Here is a 20,222-nt window from a genome sequence, read left to right on the forward strand (position 1 = left end):
ACACCATATTGATGTCACATTCCAAACCTATTGGCAACACCAAACTATAAAAAAGAAAAACTTACTAGAAAACATAGATGTTAATGAGGGCAGATGTTACTAGGTGTATTAGTCCTCTGCCCCTCTTTATGCCACCTCCTATAGCCCACCCTCTCTACACTGACTGGCATTATTATCATAGATTATTATTATCACCTTTTATTATTAGCTTATACTAATTGTTGCAAGTGGCAACAGTGATGCCTGTCACTGGCTAATTGTGCTTTCCCCCAGATTTTACTATAATCTCCCGAAAATTTAAAATYGTTTCCCTACTTAAATGAACTTCCCTCCATAAAGTTCAACCCTGAGGGCTATTTTTAGAGTATTACTCATGAATACTGGACAACTAGCAATGTATTAAAAACAAACAAAAAATACCAAYCCAAAACTAAACGAAACAAACCACAATTAAAAGCCCATAAAATGTGTCTACTTACAAAACAAAGRATTAGAAGAGTGGTATAAAATTAGATGCTAAAAATGTCAGTTTGCAGTCTGCATTGTTTCAAAATCCTTTCTTTTTCTCTGATATTGTGCTTTATTCTTCAATGTGCTTTGTAGAGAAACAGAAGTAACCAAAGTCACAAAATCAAATAGGGATTAAATGGAAATGTGCACAACCAGTTCTCATAAGGCACCAAGGACCTACCAAGGTCAAACTCAGCAGTTACCTGTTCTTGACCCCACAACCATGCAACCAGATCTTTACTCTTTAAAATATTATTAATCATACCCTTTGCCCTAACAATCAGGACAATCTTGCTGTATATGTTTTTTGGATGGCTAACAAAAGGAGAAGTTACAGCTGTAAAAAGAATGAACCTTAAAATGAATTTGAGACATCTTCACGGAAATCTCATCACTAACAGAGTGTCAGACAAGTGTTTGCAGTGCATTGGTCACTGCCTTTTTTGGTGTTTGGAGAAAACACACCCTAACCCGTAACGTTCCTGATGAGTGTATTTCTATTTCTGAGAATTCTTTTTAGCAGCAGGTCACTAGCTGAACAGCAGAACGAAAATAAGGCAATGCTGATAATCTAGGCAAGAATGACCAAGAAATGTTAAGTCTCGAGAATGTAGTATTTCAAACGGAAACATTACGTAATGTGTAATGATAGAGAGTAAAAACTGACAAGCTATTCAATTCAAAGAGCAGACGAACAGACAGAAAGGAAGAACCTGGCACCTAACATTCTGCCTTTTACACCTTCCTTATTGCTAGAGGCTACGACATTCACAGTCAGAAAAGCAGACTTGGAAAAACATGAGCAAAACCCAACAGGAAATTAGAAAATATTAACTAGGTATATTCTTCTAAAAGACCTCAGTGAAAATTTGTAAATGTTAATTTAAATCTCTTTTGATACTAATTACAAATTTTTAGTATTTAATTCCTGTGGAAGTACATCACCAACAATGGTTTCTTTGAAAAACATCCAAGAAGAGTGCCAATCTAATAAGTGTGTGTGTGTGTGTGTGTGTGTGTGTAAAGATTTATGTTAGAAAGGCTCCCACAGCTTTCTTGAATCTGTGTCATGAAATCATTACCTGGTTGCAGGAATTTCCTAGTCCAAAAATGGCCATGGTGATTGCATAAATTGTTTGCTACAGCTTTGCCAGTTTCTAACAAGAACTAGCATTCTGCTAAATGCCATTGTTTAATTTTAGTTTATATTTTTCCTTTGATTCCTGCATTTGCAGCTGAGTGTTCTAACAGCCAGCAATATCTACAGGAAAGCAAACACTCAGCTAGTTCTGACAGAAGTTGACAGTCATTTCAAAGTAAAGTATCTTTAGCATAAAATATACGTCTACAAAATGGATCTAATCAAATTAAATACTTGCTTGATTTCATTGTCTTTCCAGGCCAAATAGAGTAGATCATTTTAAAGAAATAGAAATTCTCTATGGTTGACTCTTATGTGCAAGGATGCAGAGATTTTTTTCTGGCTGCTCTGGCCAGAATATAAATCATTTTCCGCTGTGGTGTCAGTAAGTATATTGCACTAAATTAATCATGAACTACTTTAAAAAAGAGACAAAAAAAATCAACTGCAAAATGAAACAAATCTCTCTGTGTCTGTTTTCCATCTGCGTTGTCATCACTTACCTTTAAAGGCCAATGTAAGTGAGATGGGAATGTTGCTGAATTGCATTCAACAGGCCCTCGGTGTGTGTTAGCAGCTCTAGCGGTCTCTGCTATGCCCACAGCCGCTGGAAACCGTAGGCATTATGGTAACCTGCACACAGCATCACCTTCACTCCCCTTGCATGGGGATACACCATGGCAATCTGCATGCAGAAGCATACAGACTGCAAACCAAGCTGTGGAACTTTTTCTTAGCATTTCCCAGAACCGAGCCATAAGCTACTGGGGTAGATAAGTCTTTCTGTCTCATTACAAAAGAAGGGGAGAGGCAATTCATAAGGGWAATGGAGTCATCTAAAAATCTTTTACTAATAAGCCCAACAGTTCAGCGGATGTGCACGAGTGAGGAGAGCTGAAAGCGCAGAGTTCAGGCAGCTCCATCCACCACCGTGCAACTGTGACTTAGCTTRCTTTCATCTTTTATGTCAGGCAAGCAAAAGAAAAGACAAATTTTATTCACTGAGTGAGGGGCAAATAAACCCATGCCAATTAAAGAACTGTGGTTCAGACTGGAAACTTTTAAAGATAAAAAAAAAGTCTTCACTAATTCACTCAAACAAGGCTTCTAGGTCAGCTTGTCTTCCATTGCTCTCAGGGCAGGACAGGCAAAAACTGAACACTATATTAACTCTATTCTTTCAAATTCTTAACCCACAAACCGCAACATCCRAGAGGCGACAGCAGTACATTTACCCTCGTTTTAATAAAATCCTTTTCAAAAAGCTTCTGGGAAGACACAAAATTCTSTGAACCACAGGCAATAGCAATTAAAGTCAGCCGGAGCTTTACAGCTGACTTTGAAATTAGAAAGAGCATCCCCAAAAGTTTTAGAGACTTTTGCTATCTTCCCCCTTGTTCCTCAGCCTCCAAAAGTACTCTTTCACTAGGCACTTACAAGTCTTTCTCATTTTTAACTGGTCTGGTCTTCAGGGGCTCGGGATTGGCTTCTTCTGATGCCTAAYACAAAAAAGCCCTTCAAAATGCATCTAACTCTAAGCCTGTACGTTAACGCCTAGGGAAAAGAGCTCAGAGCCTGTGCTCAAGCACTACCAAAACCAGCCCAGTTCTGTGCAGTTTTTCTCCTCACACAACAACTCTCTTTCTCATTCCTTGGCAAGCCACACTTACCGATAAAACGTGGTATAGTCCACTGTCGAGTGACAGCTCTGAAACTCCCAGGCTTTGAGTTTCTGGCATTCCCGGTGAGCCCGGAGTTTCACCCTCACTGTCCCATGACAGAGCTCAGGCACAGGTTTCCTTTGTGGGCGACTGCAGAACTCATTGGACTCCACGCGCCAGGACTCAGCAAAGTCATCCACATCGAACTTAAAGTTCCCATCCCCCCCAATCAGGTCATCTCGCTTGTGCCCGTTGTAATTGCCGCAGAGACCACAGAGTTTGCCCTTCAGGTGTGGTGCAGCCATGACTTCCACAAAACTGTCTCCATCCCATGAGATTTCCAAGCCTAATAGAGAAAGAGAGGGAGAAGAACAAAAAAAAAAAAAAAAAAAAAAAAAAAGAGCGAGAGAGAGAAAGAAAAGAAAATGAAAAAAAAAGAAGAAGAAAATAAGAAGAAAAAGAAAATGAGGATAACAAACTGTGCCTTATGTCTGTGAAAGAGTGTTCATGGGAACCTAATGTTGTTAGATTTCTAACAACAGTAACCGGTAAGTGCCTTCTGGAAAGTATAATGTTTCTTAAATGACAATTACCATACACATGTCTCTCTATATTTATTTTTACTCCTCCTCACTATTGGATGGGGTTATCCTGAAAAATATGGAGCTGAGATTGAAATACTCTGTGCTTCTCAAAGGCTCATGAAAAATTCTGCAGAATTGAATTTGCTGTGGCAAATTGCTAGATGATTTCAATGCAGCTGAAATTTCAGCCACAGTACAGGTCACAGGTACACCAAAGTTTCTGTGTCCTGTGGCAGTCCACCAGCGACCACTTCCTAGAAAATATCCTTCTTTTCTTGCCTGCAAAACTGAAACTGGCAGCTTCAGGGTGCATTACTTTTGTCACAGGAGGGATAAATTGCCTTCTGGAGATGTCTTTCTGTTTCCCTTGACACTAGAAAGGGCCCAGACATCAAGTAGAGACTAAACTTCTAGGTTTAACCTGGCTGAATTTAAATTAAACAAATTYCATTCTCTGAGGAGTAAATACATATCTCATAAAAGAACACAGTTTTGATATCATATTGGATAAAAAGAACGCTAAGAATCACTGCTGTTTGACTTTCATCCAGAAATAACCTTTAATTATTTCCAATKTCTGATCACTACTAATACTTCACATTCTGCAGAGCTTTCCATATGAAGATCACAAATCATTTTACTGACATTAATTTATTCCCATAAAGTACTTGTGAGCACTGGTCAGTTAAGGATAAACATAGGAATCTGCTTTAGAACAGAGTAATCCAGACTTCTACCCTGTTCTCCCTGCCTTGCCAAGAATACCAAACAGCACCTCTCCACGGTGCAGGAGCAGGGCTTTGCTCCAGCTTTCTACATTGGATGTGCAGGCTGGCTTAGCACCACCCTTTCCTCTTGTAAATCAGTGCTTGTCACTATGCARTCCAAATCCTGCCCTACGTTCATGTACGCAATTAACATACCAGTGACTCAGTTCAAAGCTGGAACCATTCCTTTAGCAACATGTCCCATTGTCTCCTACCAGCACCGCTAAAAAACTCCAGGGTGAGGCTCAATAGCAATTATGGCTATAGACGAGGTGTTTTGCCACTGGTAAGTGCTGTCCTGTCCCTCATGTGATTTAAATGTTACCAAGCATTTGGGGAAAGATTTACCKAGCAAGGTTTTGCAAATAATTCTGCATCATCCAGTTGCTACAGTCTATTTCGTCATGTTTTCTTATCGCTATGGATAAGCAAGATAGTACAAATATGTCCCAAGCAAATTATGCCTGAAAAAAGTTTCAAATTGTCTAATAAACCGAGAATGGATAGGGCCACTGTGTTCTTCTCCAAAGGCATTTGACACCCAGCTGACTGAGAAATTGAGCAAGACTACAATTGTTAACAAGGCCAGCACAGTGGCAAGGAGCAAAACTGCCTTTTAAGCTGCTTCATACATTATCATTGCTGGACAAATTCAAATTCCAGCTGCCTTTGCTTTTGACAACACTGAAAAAAACAAAACATAGCTTGATCTGCAGACATCAGACTAATAATGCCATGCTGGCACTTAAAAAAAACTTGCCATCAACCTACAAACTGAGATTATTCCACACTTGAGAACCATATAAACTTTTTCAAAGTTTGAAGTGTCAAGATCCAAGTTCTCAGACAGTTCTCCTCAGAAAATAACTCTAGCTTTTAGTGTTCAGCTTTTTGCCCATCAGAGCTCCATCAGAGCTGCTGACTTTAAGCATAGTCATAAAAGAGAGGTTAATGGTTTATCCTAATTTTAGTTTTACAACTTCTGTTCTCAAATCAGGACTAACTGACTTTCACTGAAATCACTCATGTTCATTACAAGAGTTAACCCTGAAATTATTCTGAATATTTGTGTGTCCTTTATAATGTTAGGAGAGGTTACAAAATCTACTTGTTCCATGTTGCTGTGTGAACTCCAGGTATGCAGATATGAATAACAAAATTCTGATTTTTCATTTCTAGGTATAAAAGTGCATACATTTAAATCCACAGGTTCCTGCTTTGATTATTATATCTGTTTCAGGAGAGTCACAGCCAAACTACCACAAGAGTATGTACTTTCCTCTAGTTGGATATTGTTTAATTACGCTATATCAGAATACTAAGTGCTCAGATGTGAGTCTAACTTTGTAGCTTTATGGTATCATGCTGTTTTTAAAAGAGTTTACTAGCAAGATTTCTAGCTTTGATGAACAGCTGACAGGTTTCTGTCCATAAYGGAGCCTGCTCCATTTTTGGATAACCTGGAAGGGTATCATCTAACACATACAATATTTTGCTCTGTGCCTCCCTGCACTGTGCAGTATGTGCCTTTTTGTTCATCCACAAGCAGAAAATTCAGTTGGTTTCAGTAAACCAACAAGAGCTGTGACCGACAGGATTATGCTACGGAGCAATGTTTGAAATGGTCTCCTTGGCAGACAGAAATTGTTTGGAAGAGTTTCTTGGTGCCTACTCCCCCCTCTTCTCCTCCCCCAAATGGATGAGTTTCCCATTCACTTGGACAAGAATCAGATTCTAAGCAACTGGCAAGATCTGAAGCCAAAGGATGCAGCATCTGTCCCATCTGGGGATGTGCAGAAAAGGAACATTCTTTGTGTTACTTTTTAGGGGTTTCCAATTTTCCCCTTTCTTTGAGCGATGCTTAACCAACTTGTTACTTGATTTTTTAACTTGGCACAATGTGTGCTCTACCGCCTTTAAAAAATTCCTTTTGGATTTATGCACATCACAAACTGAGCTCCACATGCTGGGAACTCCCATCAATTGTTCTGCAYGATTTTTCACGGTAAAGGCATCCTAAAGAACTGGCAGACGACTCTTCCCTAAAGACCTAGGGCCAACTTAGTACAGAAAGCCTCAACAAAGTACATTTGGACATAAGATCAGCACAGGAAAAAAAGAAGAAAGAATCAAGGAAAAAACCTCTTGCACTACAGGGGCAGATGAAATAACACCAGCCCTCTCACACCCATTGCTCTCTTCTCTTCTCAACACAAAGATCTTAGGGTTCAACACCATCCCAACCACACCTATGCTGAAGGCACCCTGCAAGAGTAGGGTGCCAGAATTGCTGCTGCATGGCATCCAGGGCTACAGTTGGTGAGGAATTTAGCAACAAAATAGGTTTTCAATGGAAAATGTCAATTCATCAAAACTGAAATGCTTCAGGGAGATATATCAAATTCAATGAACTTCCAACAAAACATTGGCAGGGCTCCAGGCTGGTCTTCTGCCAGCTCATGTGGTGGGCTGTCTGGAAGCCTGGACTCTCAGGGTGTGCAATTCTAAAACAGCCCTGCCATGCAGATTGCCTTGTAGCCAGGGACCACAAGGCTTCCTGAAGTTTTGGGCTCCTCTGGTTTATCTAGGGCTCTGCTCTCAGCCTTGCAAAAGGAAAACCAAAAGCCATGGGAATGCTGCCTGAGCTGTAAGCACCAGACTCTACACTTTCAAGYCTAGTTTTATTTCTAATTTTGTTGCTAGTGCAATGTTTCTTGGGTTTTTTTCTAATTATCTCCCTCAATTTTACTCCCTACACTGGGAAAGTATATATTTTTAAAAAATCTACATTTCATTCTGAAACAGAGAAAATTCTCTTCTTTCCCCCCACTCCAGCATTTGGAATTTCCTATGGAACAAAATTTTTGACTTTAAACCAGTTCTACTCATCACACTCCACCTCTCTGCAGCCTCTCTGCTGGTTGTCCTCTCCCAGCAAAATAAAGTCACCCCATTCTGCTGCTTTCCAGGCCTTGTGTGCCAAGGAAAGGATGACTTGGCCCATGGTGCTGCGCTTAGCAAGAGAAACCTGATCCTTCTCTGTTAAGGGGRGGAATTATTTAGACTATAATTTGCAGTGATTACACACTGTTTGGTATGTTGCATATGCCATGTTTGCACTCCACTGCCAACACATGGACAAGGATGAGTGCAGTCATTTATTAGGCTTATACTAGAGACAAATGGAATAGCAGCAGGATTAGCTGTCATTCATCTTTGATTGAAAACCTTTCCTTGGCCTGTGGTTGGCTAATGAAACCCACATCACCAGAATTCATAGCATTCAGCTGGCTGCAAAGAGAAACACTCAAGATGCTTTTAATTAGAAGTTGTGAATAATRGTCAACTTGTGTGCATTCTACAGACAGCCACAAAAATCTGCATTGCCACTTTGAGGAATGAGCCCAGAGCTGGGATCCACATTATTCAGACTCACATTTCCAGGGGATATATGAACAGGTGTCTAAATTCTCAGCTCAACAGTGCATGCTAGTGTCCCCCTTGCAAAAAAAGATGCTAGATAATGATTAAGACTATGCTTCTTAACTGTGACCATATCACTCTGTAAGAAAGACTGGTTTCATTGCTTTCTCATGCCATTTAATTGAATTAACAGTAAATATTATTCTCAYTGAAACAGTACTTCACTGTGAAAGTGAAATCTCCCAGGAATGCAGTAGTGCCTAACACACGCTAATGAGTAAATTTTTAACTTCCACTCAGTATTTATCTATGCCAGGATACTATAGTATCAGAACAGTTTATCAAAACAAATGCAAGTCTTCTGATTTAGCATTTTGACAATTTACATAATTTCTAGGACTCAGAAGACCTGAAAGCCTTCTCTTTCCCCTCCTTGCTTTTGCAAAAATGGTACCAGATATTTTGAAGCTTCCAATTTCCAGAAAGTCTGTTCCAACAAACTCTTACTTGAACATAAAGTGAGCCCAACAATTTGATGTGAGGCAGCAAATCAAGCCTTGATTTTCAAATAAGGACTTCTATTTYGGCGGATATCCCTAAGGAAATGTTTCTATAATTTGACAACTTCTTCTGGCAATTAATTACTACGATTTTATATATATATTGCCCACTGAGACTGCAAGGTGTGAAGCAGGGGAAGAACTGAGTGCTATGTTTAAGAACTGATTTCCTCTCTGTTCTTATTAATTAGTATCAAAGGATGAACCTGGGTAAACCATTCCTACACACTGGAAGTGMAAATCACAGATACATTTGTATATGCAAGCAGTTAATTATCAATTACAGAATGAAACATATTTTAGGAAGTGTTCTGCAAAGATTTTCAAATTCATATCTGTCTCCTTATAGGTTGCACTGATTTTGAAAGGGTTATCAAGCACCTTGGGATCCTCATATCTCTACAGAATTATAAAATATCTTTACTGTTGCTATTATGGTTTTTCTACTGACAGCTGCTCATGTTGCACTTGAGATGTTCTTCAGGGAGAAGACATATGCACACACATGTGCACACACTTGCCGTACCTGCTTTGGTTGTCACTTTCAGCAAATAACCATCCAAATCGATCTGAAATTGTGGTGTCTCGCAAGGCAGTGAGATGCGGGTCCCATTCCACTTCACTGTGAGGTGCTGCTGGAGGCTGATAGTGCTTCTGCCCAACACAAGGTCCACAGATTTTGTCCAGGAGAAAGAACGGGTCCGACGGGCATCGTTTTTTACCAGCACCTGGAAGGGCGAGGCAGAGGAGGAGCAGTCTTTYGTCAAAACGTACTGACATGTTCCCTGAAAGTTAAATGTCCGTCCATCAAAAGTGTTGTAGTGAGGATCTCCAAATACAGTGCAAACTCCAGGCTCTGCAGGTGAGTGAGAAACAAAAGTGCCATATCAGCATCAATCTCATGTGAAAATAAGCAGTCAATAAGAACTTGGAGGATRTTGCTCTCACTTAATGCCCCTACAGGTTAGATTTGGCTGAGGACTGCTAGGAATGTATATTTTCAAAACCAGAGGCTCTATGTTTTTAACAGAAGCATTTTTCAAAGCAGGTGGTAACTGAAGGTCAATTAATCCTTGGGTCAGTATGGTAAGGCTAACATGTAGCTAGAAACACAAGACAACTCTTCCAACCCAAGCATTTATCATCCACAGGTCATTATATCCATCAGGTTATCAAGTAATTATCATCCATTAGGTGAATACAATGCCTGTGAGACTGTTCAGATACCATTTCATTTCCAGAAAATGCTCACCTTACTCATGAGGTGAGCAACYGAAATTAAGTCATCAGACCACTTCAGCAGGACCAGGGTCTGTCCATATCTCCCATAGGCACACTTAAAAATATTGTGCATTTATAAACTASGTACAGCTATCTTTTTCCCAAATTCTCCATATTACCAGCATTAAGTATCTTGTAAACCATGTCTGTCATTGAATTGTGAATGTGATGCCTGATGAAACGTTATTACCATTTACTATTAACATCTTTATATAATTTACAAATTATAACAAGTGTTGYTTATAAACAATTGACTTTAGTAGCTACTGTTATCATGTTACCTACAAAAAGGCAGTAGTATAAGAATAACAACATGCRATGACTATCAGATACATGCATGGTAGATTCACCTATCGTTTACACCATTACAAATACAAGGAGATTTCTTAGTGATGCCTGCAGCTATACGTTGTTCAGAGAAGCCACCACGTGGAGACAGAGCTTTTCCACACTCATCGACGCTAAGTTGCCCTGTAGTCACCCAAAGCAAAGCCAACTCTAAACGTGGCCCAGGCAGGCTACGCAGGGCACCGACACGCTCCCAGGTGCTCCGAGGAGCTTCCAGGCATGCAGTGGATGTGGCTGCAATCCTGACTGGGCAAAGATTGTGCTCCTTCCCCTCCAGCCAGTTGTTAGAGCAYGGCCCGTATTTGTGGGACATAGGAAGGGCTACTGCCTCATCACTCAGTGAGAGACCAACACGCCTCTCAAAAAYAGAGGCAATCCCAGGCCTAGTGATCAAGGACAGCAGCACATTTATCTGCATTTCAGCCTTCGGGCATAACRATAGGTCCCAACCACATCTTGCTGCTGCTTCTCCTGCAGGAAGGAGTCTCTGGGCAGAGATATGCACAGGGCCATTGCCAGCTGAGTGCCCAGGGGTTTATGCTGCTTTTGAAAAATGATGCCTGTTTTAGAGGAAGAGCTTAGTGCAGTAACAAAATTTGACTCAGTAATCAGAGAGCTATAAACAGTACCAATTCCCACCCCACCCCCCCAAAAAAAAAGGAGGGGAGAATAACAGARAATATAATCTATTTGCTAAAAAAWWTTTTTTTAATGTCTAACTAACATGCATGGCTCCTCTGGAACGACAACTAAAAAGAAAGGCAAGTTCAAAACTACAAAGAGGGAGGCACAGCTTTTACGGAGGAGAGGCAGGGAATTTCTATGGTGGGGTGCAGAGTGGGGCTCTGACACATCCCACGGCAGGGCTCTTCAGCCTAGATAAAGTGCCATGCTAATGCAGCTAAACTGTTTCTGGCACTTTTTAACTTGCTTCAATCAGAGGAGTCCAGGGATTCCTACACGGAGCCACAGAAAAAAGGGTGAAGAGGACCCAAGGAGACATTATCTATTCCTTCTCCATTTGTAGTGCAGATTCACCTGTATCCATGCTGTTCCTGACAGATGTCTATCATCTAACTTGTTCTTATAAAGCAATAGTAGTGCCAGAAACTCCATAACCTCCTCTGGCGACCTGTTCCTGAACATAGCTATCCTAACTGTAGTAAAGTCTTCTTTAATCTAACTTCAGTCTCTCTTACCACTCGGAGACATCCCCATAGAGGTGGTACCTGGGAGAGTTGTACTCTACCCCTGCCTTTGCCACCTTGCTTTTTTTCTCATCAAGTTTTCAGTTAAACCATGTTTGACTGTTTTTATGCCAGTTAACTACATCTGTCAACTAGGGGCCGAAAGTTTCTATTTCTAGAGGACATAACATTCACAGCTCCATTTGAAGTCAAAATGAACAGCAGTTGACTGACACCTTTGGAAATCAGGCCCAAAGGACTTTAAGTAGAGCCCCCAAACCAAGACACCTTAATTTAGAGAGTGCTCTTAAAAAAGCATAGATCTGCTTCTTTGARCCTCATTTTCCTCACTGATACCAATGAGGATACCATAACTGTTCCCCAAAATCCAAACAAGATTAACTGACTGATACTTCTTAAAAAATTGCAAGCTTCCAATGAAAGGAACAATATAGTTTTTATCACCAACTCAATTTTTACCCAGAGGAAAACTTCTATAGATTTTATATGGGGACCATCTGATTTTAATGGTACTAAATCATATTAATATGCTCCTTATTTCCTTTGGTACTCATATAATTATCTGCATGATGAATATTAAAGATATTTTTATTAACCATTCAGATCCTATTTCATTTTCTCAGGTTTTAATTTTTCTTTAAATGTAATGAAAATTTTTATGAAAACAAGAAAACTATCAACAAAAAAGCAGCCTAAAAATCGGTGAAGATTTCAGTGAAGAGAACTATTTTTTTTGCTTGCACTTCTAGAGGCGAAGAATGTGGAGATGTTGTAGATGCTATTACCTAATACCTCTTGGRGAGAAAAAGGGGGTTCTTCAACTAAGCCAATGGTTTAGAGGAAAGACCTGTGAGGAGCAAATATAATTTAGAGATGTGCAAGTAAAATGGATAGTACCAATGGGATCCAAAGGAAATATTTATTTTTAATTTCTAACGTGTTATGTAGAGTAATGTTGTTTTATGTTATGTTACATTGTGTCACATCATATGTCAACCTGATGCAATGCAGTTAAAATAAAAAAGAATGTATTTTGGATTGGATAGCTGAATGACTGATCCAAAATTTGCTATTTTCTTTAATAACCAAGGAAGTGGAGGAGGGAAAACCTCCTGAAAACAACCTGAATAATTGATTCTCCGATATCACTGTGTAAAATATTTTTAAAGGTTTGTTAGAATTGCGAGGTTTTAAAAAATCCACACCTGGGATAACTTGGACACTGCCAGAGAGAAGAACTAGAAAGAAACTTTAAATACAGGGTATAACAAGACAGCAAAAGGCAGGCAACATGAAAAGAGTTCCAGCCATTTTTAGGTTTGGGATTGTTGTTTATTTCCTTTTGGGAGGGTTTCAATCACATAATGTTTTATGGTTTGGTTCTTTTTTATTTTCTCTCCTTTTGAAACAAGCCAGTCCTTCCTCTTGGCTGTTTTTGAGATCTATGGGAAACAATGACTCTCCAGTCAGTATTGTGGGTGACTTGCACCTCTGTTGGGTTGCTATGGATAGACAACCCCTGCATCACCAAAGCTACATTACCCAGTGCAAGCGCATGAATTTTGCTAGCTTGTGTTAATGAGGCACAGAGACATGAGTGAAGATCCTCCCTTCTTTTTTTACAGTAAATCCTTGCATATTGCAGATATTCTGAGTCCCTGTCAGCTCTTTCTTAGGGTCTAGGAAGGGGTCAGAAAAGGACAAGTGGATATGATACTTCCTCTAAGACTGCCAGCTTCCCAACTGTTTGCAGCTTAGGAACTTTCTGAGCTAGGCGTGTTTCTTCTTTATTTAGTAACCTTTGATGCACTTCTTTTCTGTGAGTTTGCCCAGTCTCCCCTTGAACCCAAATATATTTTTAGCAACCACAATATCCTTTGGCAAGGTGTGTGGAGAACAACGGCCTGTTGCTAGTTTCGAACCTAGCATTTACGGCCTTTGTTTGATGATCTTTTGCTCATCTACACACACGAACACTTCTGCATGAAGGTAAATATATCCCTGCTTCTCCTCTGTCCCTGAAAGACTCAGATTTGTAAAACCAGGACCCCAAAACTATGTTCTGAAGGCTGAGTTTCAAAGGGCCTGATGCAGTTAAGGCTCTCAACTCCAATTAAACATTATTGGGAGCTTGCCGCAAAACACCTCTAAATCTCTTTTGGAAATCCCACATTTAGGCTCCCAAAACAGTTTTCAAAACTTCTGGCTTCAGTGAGAAGAAGCAGTTTCCACATTTTCTTTTTAAGCAACTATATACGGACTTGGCGCTTTTACATTTGACAATCTTGAACTTCATGGATGACTCAGGCAGTTTGCTCAGTTCCCACCTAAGGATCTAAAGCTCGCAAGTAAACTAATAATAACAATATTCAGGTGCTAAAGTGAATACCATAGAGTTTTTGGACTGTTTTCCTTGTATATTATGAATCACGTGCCCAATTCAAATAAAATATTGACTTTGCTGGTGAGGTAACTGTAGGCAAGGACCACAGGGTTTGAAATCACAATTATCTGTACAAAAAAGGAAGCTGAAACAAGCAACAGCAAGGGGAAGGACCTTTTAGSATTCCATGAGTTTTAACATGCTCTTCTAAGAAAAAGAATTATGAAATCATGATGTGTTTTGGCTAATTTGAACCACATTTGACAGAAGGATAAAAGCATCAGAGACAACTAAGTTGTAGTAAATGTTGGGAAAAACCCCTGGATGAGTAGAGGTAAGAGACTCAAACAAGTGGTTGCAAAAAAGCACCTTCCTGCCTTCCACCCAGTGTCCCCATCACCAGACAGACAGTTTTTAGCCCTTTATACATAATGCTCAGTAGAGGCCAGACAGACAGGCAGCACACACCCTGACTGGCCAAAGAGCAGGAGCATTTTGGCTGGCCAATTAGCACACTTGTAGCTCCAGATCAGCCACAGGATATATTGTCTCTCATTGGATTTATTATTTGTTGGGGTATAAAGGAAATGGGCCACAAATCCATAGGAAACCAGGCTCTGTTAGTTCTGGTGCTCATGGAATAGTTTGTTTTATTTTTTCAGGGCATCAGAACAGTCAATTGAAGTCCAAGATGTCCAGATGTCTGGTCACACTCTTCTGGGCTTGTAACTACTTAAGAGTGGCCAAGAAAAATATACTTTAAATTATAACTAAAATTGGTTTGGACACTTTTAAAGTAAGGAGAAGGAGGAAAAAATAGAAGTTTACCAGTTAAGGGTGATTTCGTTGCACATCTATAATTCAAAAAGATCTCATTAAAAAAAAAAAAAATGAAACTTTGAATGTAATCAGAYCATACTCTGAATTAAGCCCTAAATCAAACAGAACACATTATTAACTTTTGAAAAGTAGCTACAGAGCATGTATAATAGAATTTCATTAGCTTGTCTTAAAAAATGCATAGCCATAGACTGCTCTCCTCATAATTGCTGCACAGTGCAGCTTGATATAATACACATCACAAGGTGTGGTATCAAAAACTCCACAGGAGTCTTTATGGTCTATTTCATAAATAAAATAGCTACTCCARTTCGTCCAAATACATATTTATACAGTAGACCATCACACTTGAAATGGCTGAGGAGGTAAATCACAAGCAGCATTTCAGTATGAATGAACAACTGCAGTCTTTCTTTGATGCCTTTCTCCATTGCAAAGAAATAGTATCAGAAACAGAACCAACAGGGGCCTATGTGGTCCTTGAGTCCAGGTCCCTGCTCTCAGAGCAAACCTATGTACATAACTCCACTTTTTCTTTTCTTTTTTCTCTTAAGAGAGTCATCAATCTTTACGTATTTCTATAAAAACAAACAAAAAAGAATCCATATGAAGGAGCAGGTGAAAGTACCWATCTTTTACTCCCAAGGCTGAGTCTAAATGCCATTGAGTTTGGTGACGTTATTCATTAGCTCCAGTGGTCATTTTGTCAATTAAAAAAGCTGCAGAATGATTTGTGATGAATGTGATACAAAATTAACCACGTGTACTGCCAGGTATATATGATGGCAGTACAGTTTGAAAAATCTCCATCYGCACAGTGTACCAACGCCTTAGGTATGATCGTTATAGGATTATCGATCATGATGAACTGATATCTACAATGTTGCAACAGGAATCTTTYACACTGTATGCTGTAACTTCAGCAAGGGCTATCAATTGTACTATGTCAAGAAAGATTTATCTTCCATTGCCAATTCCCTTCTTTGTCTAGAGTTGAGGAAGTCTGTTATTTTAACTTAGGCTTAGTGATTTCTTTTTTTAATATGAAAATGACCTTGGTCTAACATAGGATTACTAATTTATGGAATTGACGTCAGTGGCGATTTTTCTAAATCAAGCCGAAAAGAGTACATTTCATTACATTTTTACAGCAGGATAAACTAAACTGTTGAATTTTCCACTGGTATGACCACTGTGTTTAATTAGTGATAACTGTACACCAGCCATGGAGCTGAAGCAGCAACATGCCAAAACTAACCATAGTTAACTTCAGCAACAGTAGACAAAGGGGACTCACCAGCCCTTTAGGAGATGAGGTACTTTTTCTCTCTGCAGCAAACTGCTTTGAAAAATAATCAATTTTTTTTTTAAACTGTATCCTTTAACAACGTGACTGTTTTTGACCCACTTCATAGAAATTGGCTGCCTTTTACTGTACTCAAAGCTCTCCTGTGTACAGTATGTTCTTGTACCTCCTATGTTGTTTTTACTTTGGAAAATTAATATCTGCTGGACCGCCAAAAATGTCTGGTTAATATGTGGAGAGAGAATCAGTATGTGTGGGTGGGAGGGAGAAAGAGCTTTGTACGTGCATCTTATCTCAGCTGAAATGGGCTGAATTGGCAAAGCTTTTAATTACTGGACTATCTGAGATAGTGATCATCACTGAAATCCTTATGATTTTGCCTTTGGCCTGTCTGAATGTTGTGATGAGATTTACAGCTCTTCTGACACAAGGGTAGAATTGGCTCCTTGCAAATGGCAACTGTTAAAACACTAATGACTATCACTACAGCATGAGAAGAGGTATTTAAGGACTTTGATTACATTACCTGATAAAAGCTGGGAATGACCACTTAATTATAAAAGCTTAGGATGAGTTCATCAACAGCTCCCCTCCAAATACTAGATGGATCTTTACCGACACCTCCAAAAAAAGATCCATCTGTTCCATGTGAACAGAGGAGCGTGCTTTCTGTGCCTCCCAGCCTTCCATGCGGCCAGTGCAATATGGCCAAGACCCAAAAGGAGAAGCTAAGGGAACAATCTTGTTTAACACAGAAGTTTCAGAGGAACCCAATTACAGCCTTCTAGTATCTACAAGGAGGTTACCAAGAAGATGGAGCCAGGCTCTTCATGGAGCTGCATGGCTGGAGGACAAGTGACATTGATGGTAAGCCGAAACAAGAGAGATTCCAACCTGACATAAGAAATAAAGTTCTCACCACAAAGACAGTYCAACTTTGGCACAGGTTGCCCAGAGATGCTGTGGCATCTCCATCCCTGGAGGTTTTAAAACCCAGCTGGACAAAACCCTGAGCAATCTGGTCTGAATTCAGTGTCGACCTTGCCTTGAGCAAGAGGTTGGGCTAGAGACCTCCAAACAGAGGGATGGCRAGAAACTATGGCCACATGCATTTGTTTGTTCTACACAGTACAGACTTTCCAGATATCAAGAAGGATTACCRTTTCCTCACACAGCCTGGATCCACTAAAGTGAATGAGGAGATGCTCTAATGGCTGCTGAATCAGAGCCCAAATTCTCATAGTTTCTCTAGGACTCCTCTCTCTGCATACTTGTTCATGGTCAGATATGATTGTTCTYTAAAACCAAACAGAAGTTGCAGCTGTGACTTCATTCCTAGCAGGTATACAGATTTCATGTGCTCTACTAGCTGATGACACTGTGCCTTTAATTTCATGTCTTATAGCAGCGACCATTTCTTTTCTATATCATTAGAAGTTCTGACCTTTAGTCTACCCCGTTCCTAGATGAGTTATTTTTACTTTCAACATGTAAATTTTTTTGCCTCCTTCTCCCATGAAACAACTATCACAATTTATAGTTCACTAGTAGCACTTCTGAAGGAGTCACTTTACTGTCTTCTTTTTAACCCCTTCCAGAAGAGAGTCTCCAGTGCTTTTGAGGGAATGACCCCATTAGTTTCACCCTTTCACGSAATACTGTTCATGTTACAATAGAATGTATGAAAAATGTTGATGAGAATGAAACACAAGAACAGAGGTAAGACTTCAATAAATTCATGACAATAATAACATGTAATATTTGAGCAGAGGTCCCTGGAAATTTCTTCTCCCTTGAAAGTGAGCATGGAGGAAATCAATTGCTGGTCATTTGAATTCTCTTGTATTTCTCCCTCTCCCTGGTATTCTTTGTCTCAAGATCTTCTGAAGTTATGTCACATACATTTCATTTCATTCTGATACTAAAAAYTTGCAAACCAGATTTATTTTACCATAAGCTATATGTTTCAAAATAATTGAGGTACAGAATGGAGAAGCAAGGATTTAATATATAGTGTTTGTGCAAAYAAAGAGCACCCAGAATTGAGATGATCAGCAAAAGCAATTTCCCTTAAGACAAGAATAGATAACATTCTCCTTAAAAACCTGTTCCTTTTTTCAAATGCTTTCCTATAAATCATAAAGCCCCATTTTAGCAGTCTGTCCTTATTTAACAAAATAGTTAAATATGTCTTAAATGAAACATGTAATTCTATCCCATTAACTTCTGTGAGGCTGGGTCTCCCTGTTGACTTAAATAAGACAAGTGTACATATAAGTATTTGGTTAAGTGCTTTGCTGACTAGGAGAGATCACAAGTGGTGATCATAAGATGATCATTCCTCAAGTGAAGAGTAAAGGGATAAAAAYGCGATGTTTAAACTAACCACAGAGGGACAGCTTTCTATTTTATCTTCCATTGCTTTCCCAGACTATGTCTCAGATTTCTGCACACCTCTTTTATCTCCTGCAAATCATCTGCAAAGGTCTTGGATTATATACATACTTAATGCTTCTCCAGTATTGCATAGCTAAGTGTGTAATTTACAGGTATAYAAGGTACCAGGTCTACCCGTATTTCAAATTTCACAGGCTAACTATATCCTACACAGAGTTACACCTCAGATTTCACAAAACTAGTGGTATTTGGAGAAAAAAAATCCCTTTGACAGACATTTTATTTTAAATTTACAGATTTATAGAAGACAATCTGTGGCCAACCATACCCACCTGCCTTTTAGCTGCCTCTAAAAGGAAAGTGGAAAAGCAAACATAATTCTAGTATATTTATTTTCTCTGAAAGAATAAAAAAGAATTTAAAGAACGTGAAGAAGGAACTTACTTTCAGTGCAAATAGGACAGCATCCTTTTCTGTTCAGGATTTTACCCTAATTGGGAGAAAGACAAGCTGATTTAATGAAAGAGTTTTTGGAGCAGTGACTGTGTTATGTTGTAAGGCTGGATAAGACTTTGAAAATAGTTCAAGTTGTGTTTGAACTCAATGCCCTGGTTACAGCTTCAAATATCAGGTGCTAAAAACAGACAGAACTATTCAAAGAGCTTCCTGGCAGTCTTATAAGAAATGAAATACTAAAAGAGTTCTCTGTTATCCCTTTTCTCTTTGGAGAGAGTGTGAGAGAATTTTGGACTCGTGTATTCGTGGATATCTAAAGCAGACTAGTCATTTGGTTTCCAAGATCATTCCCTTTCCCCCACCACCCAAAATACATACAGCACATTTCTTATGTACACCCTTTATGTCTCTGCAGAGGTGATCTGTTCCAAAACAATAAAACATTTGTTTTTCCAGMAAAATGAATGAAGGAGGCACTGATACAGGTCTAGTTTGGCCAGATTCCTTTCACTGGTAAATTTTGTGATATCTCTGAGCAAATCTTATTACCAACTCAGAAATCATGGACCAAGTCCCCTGCTGAACGAAATGGGCATACATCTAAGGATGTGTAAATTCTAAAAGCAAACGGGTTGGCCTAGTTRTAGTAATATGGACCAAAGGGTCGAGCCTTTACTTACTGCTCCGCCCAGGTCAATTTGCTTTACAGTTGCATCTAAAAGGAGGCTGGATAGAAGTAGGAAACATAGCTCTGTGTGTGTACATACACTCATGCTCCTTTTTAGTCTTCACTGAATTAAAAGATAGCCTATCTTATTTTAYTCAAATTCCCTGAAGCTAACCTTCAAGTAATAAGCCTGGAAAACTTCAGCCTGAATGATGTTGTTTCTCAAGTGAAAACTGGCATGGGTTATAACAGAACCTATGGTGATACCGGAGCTCACCCACATTCCTGAACAGGTTAGTAGGAAGCATATGGAGCTATGTTACTTCCCTGCACTGATTCTTCCCTCCAGCATAGTTGAACATAGAGAACATCCCCATTTTGGGACTATTACTCCCATTCCCAACCAAGCAGGTGAGCAAGGAATGGTCAGGAAGAGTAAATGTATGGAGCTATGATTTTCTTTCTCCTAAACATACTCAGCAGCGCARAAAAGCTTACGAAGATGGAGAAGGAATAAGTGGCACATCTATGCAGAGCAGGGAGAAGTGGGCATACAGACAGTAAAGCCCTGTCACTATCTGCATTGCTTTCTGCCTACACTGCTGCAAAGCTTGGACACCATGAGTCGGGAGGAGTGAACTCAGCTGTCCGCTGGCAGGCTGAACTGGAGYACACTCCTTCCCACTCATG

The 20,222-nt window shown here is 39.6% G+C and overlaps 1 protein-coding gene across 1 annotated transcript in view; it reads right to left on the minus strand.

The window, feature by feature from the left end:
- The window catches only part of BMPER (BMP binding endothelial regulator), a 150,408-nt gene that overhangs the window by 41,563 nt on the left and 88,623 nt on the right, over window positions 1–20,222 (minus strand). The window contains exons 11-13 of the mRNA XM_085303689.1: window positions 18,854–18,899; window positions 9,173–9,502; window positions 3,322–3,658 (exon numbers count right to left, since the gene is read on the minus strand). Coding sequence (XP_085159815.1) covers window positions 3,322–3,658; window positions 9,173–9,502; window positions 18,854–18,899 — 713 coding nt within the window. The remainder of the gene's footprint in view (window positions 1–3,321; window positions 3,659–9,172; window positions 9,503–18,853; window positions 18,900–20,222) is intronic.

This window comes from Rhea americana, unplaced genomic scaffold, assembly GCF_003343005.1.
Source record: "Rhea americana isolate MKP2758 unplaced genomic scaffold, rheAme1 scaffold_100, whole genome shotgun sequence".
Lineage (NCBI taxonomy): Eukaryota > Metazoa > Chordata > Aves > Rheiformes > Rheidae > Rhea > Rhea americana.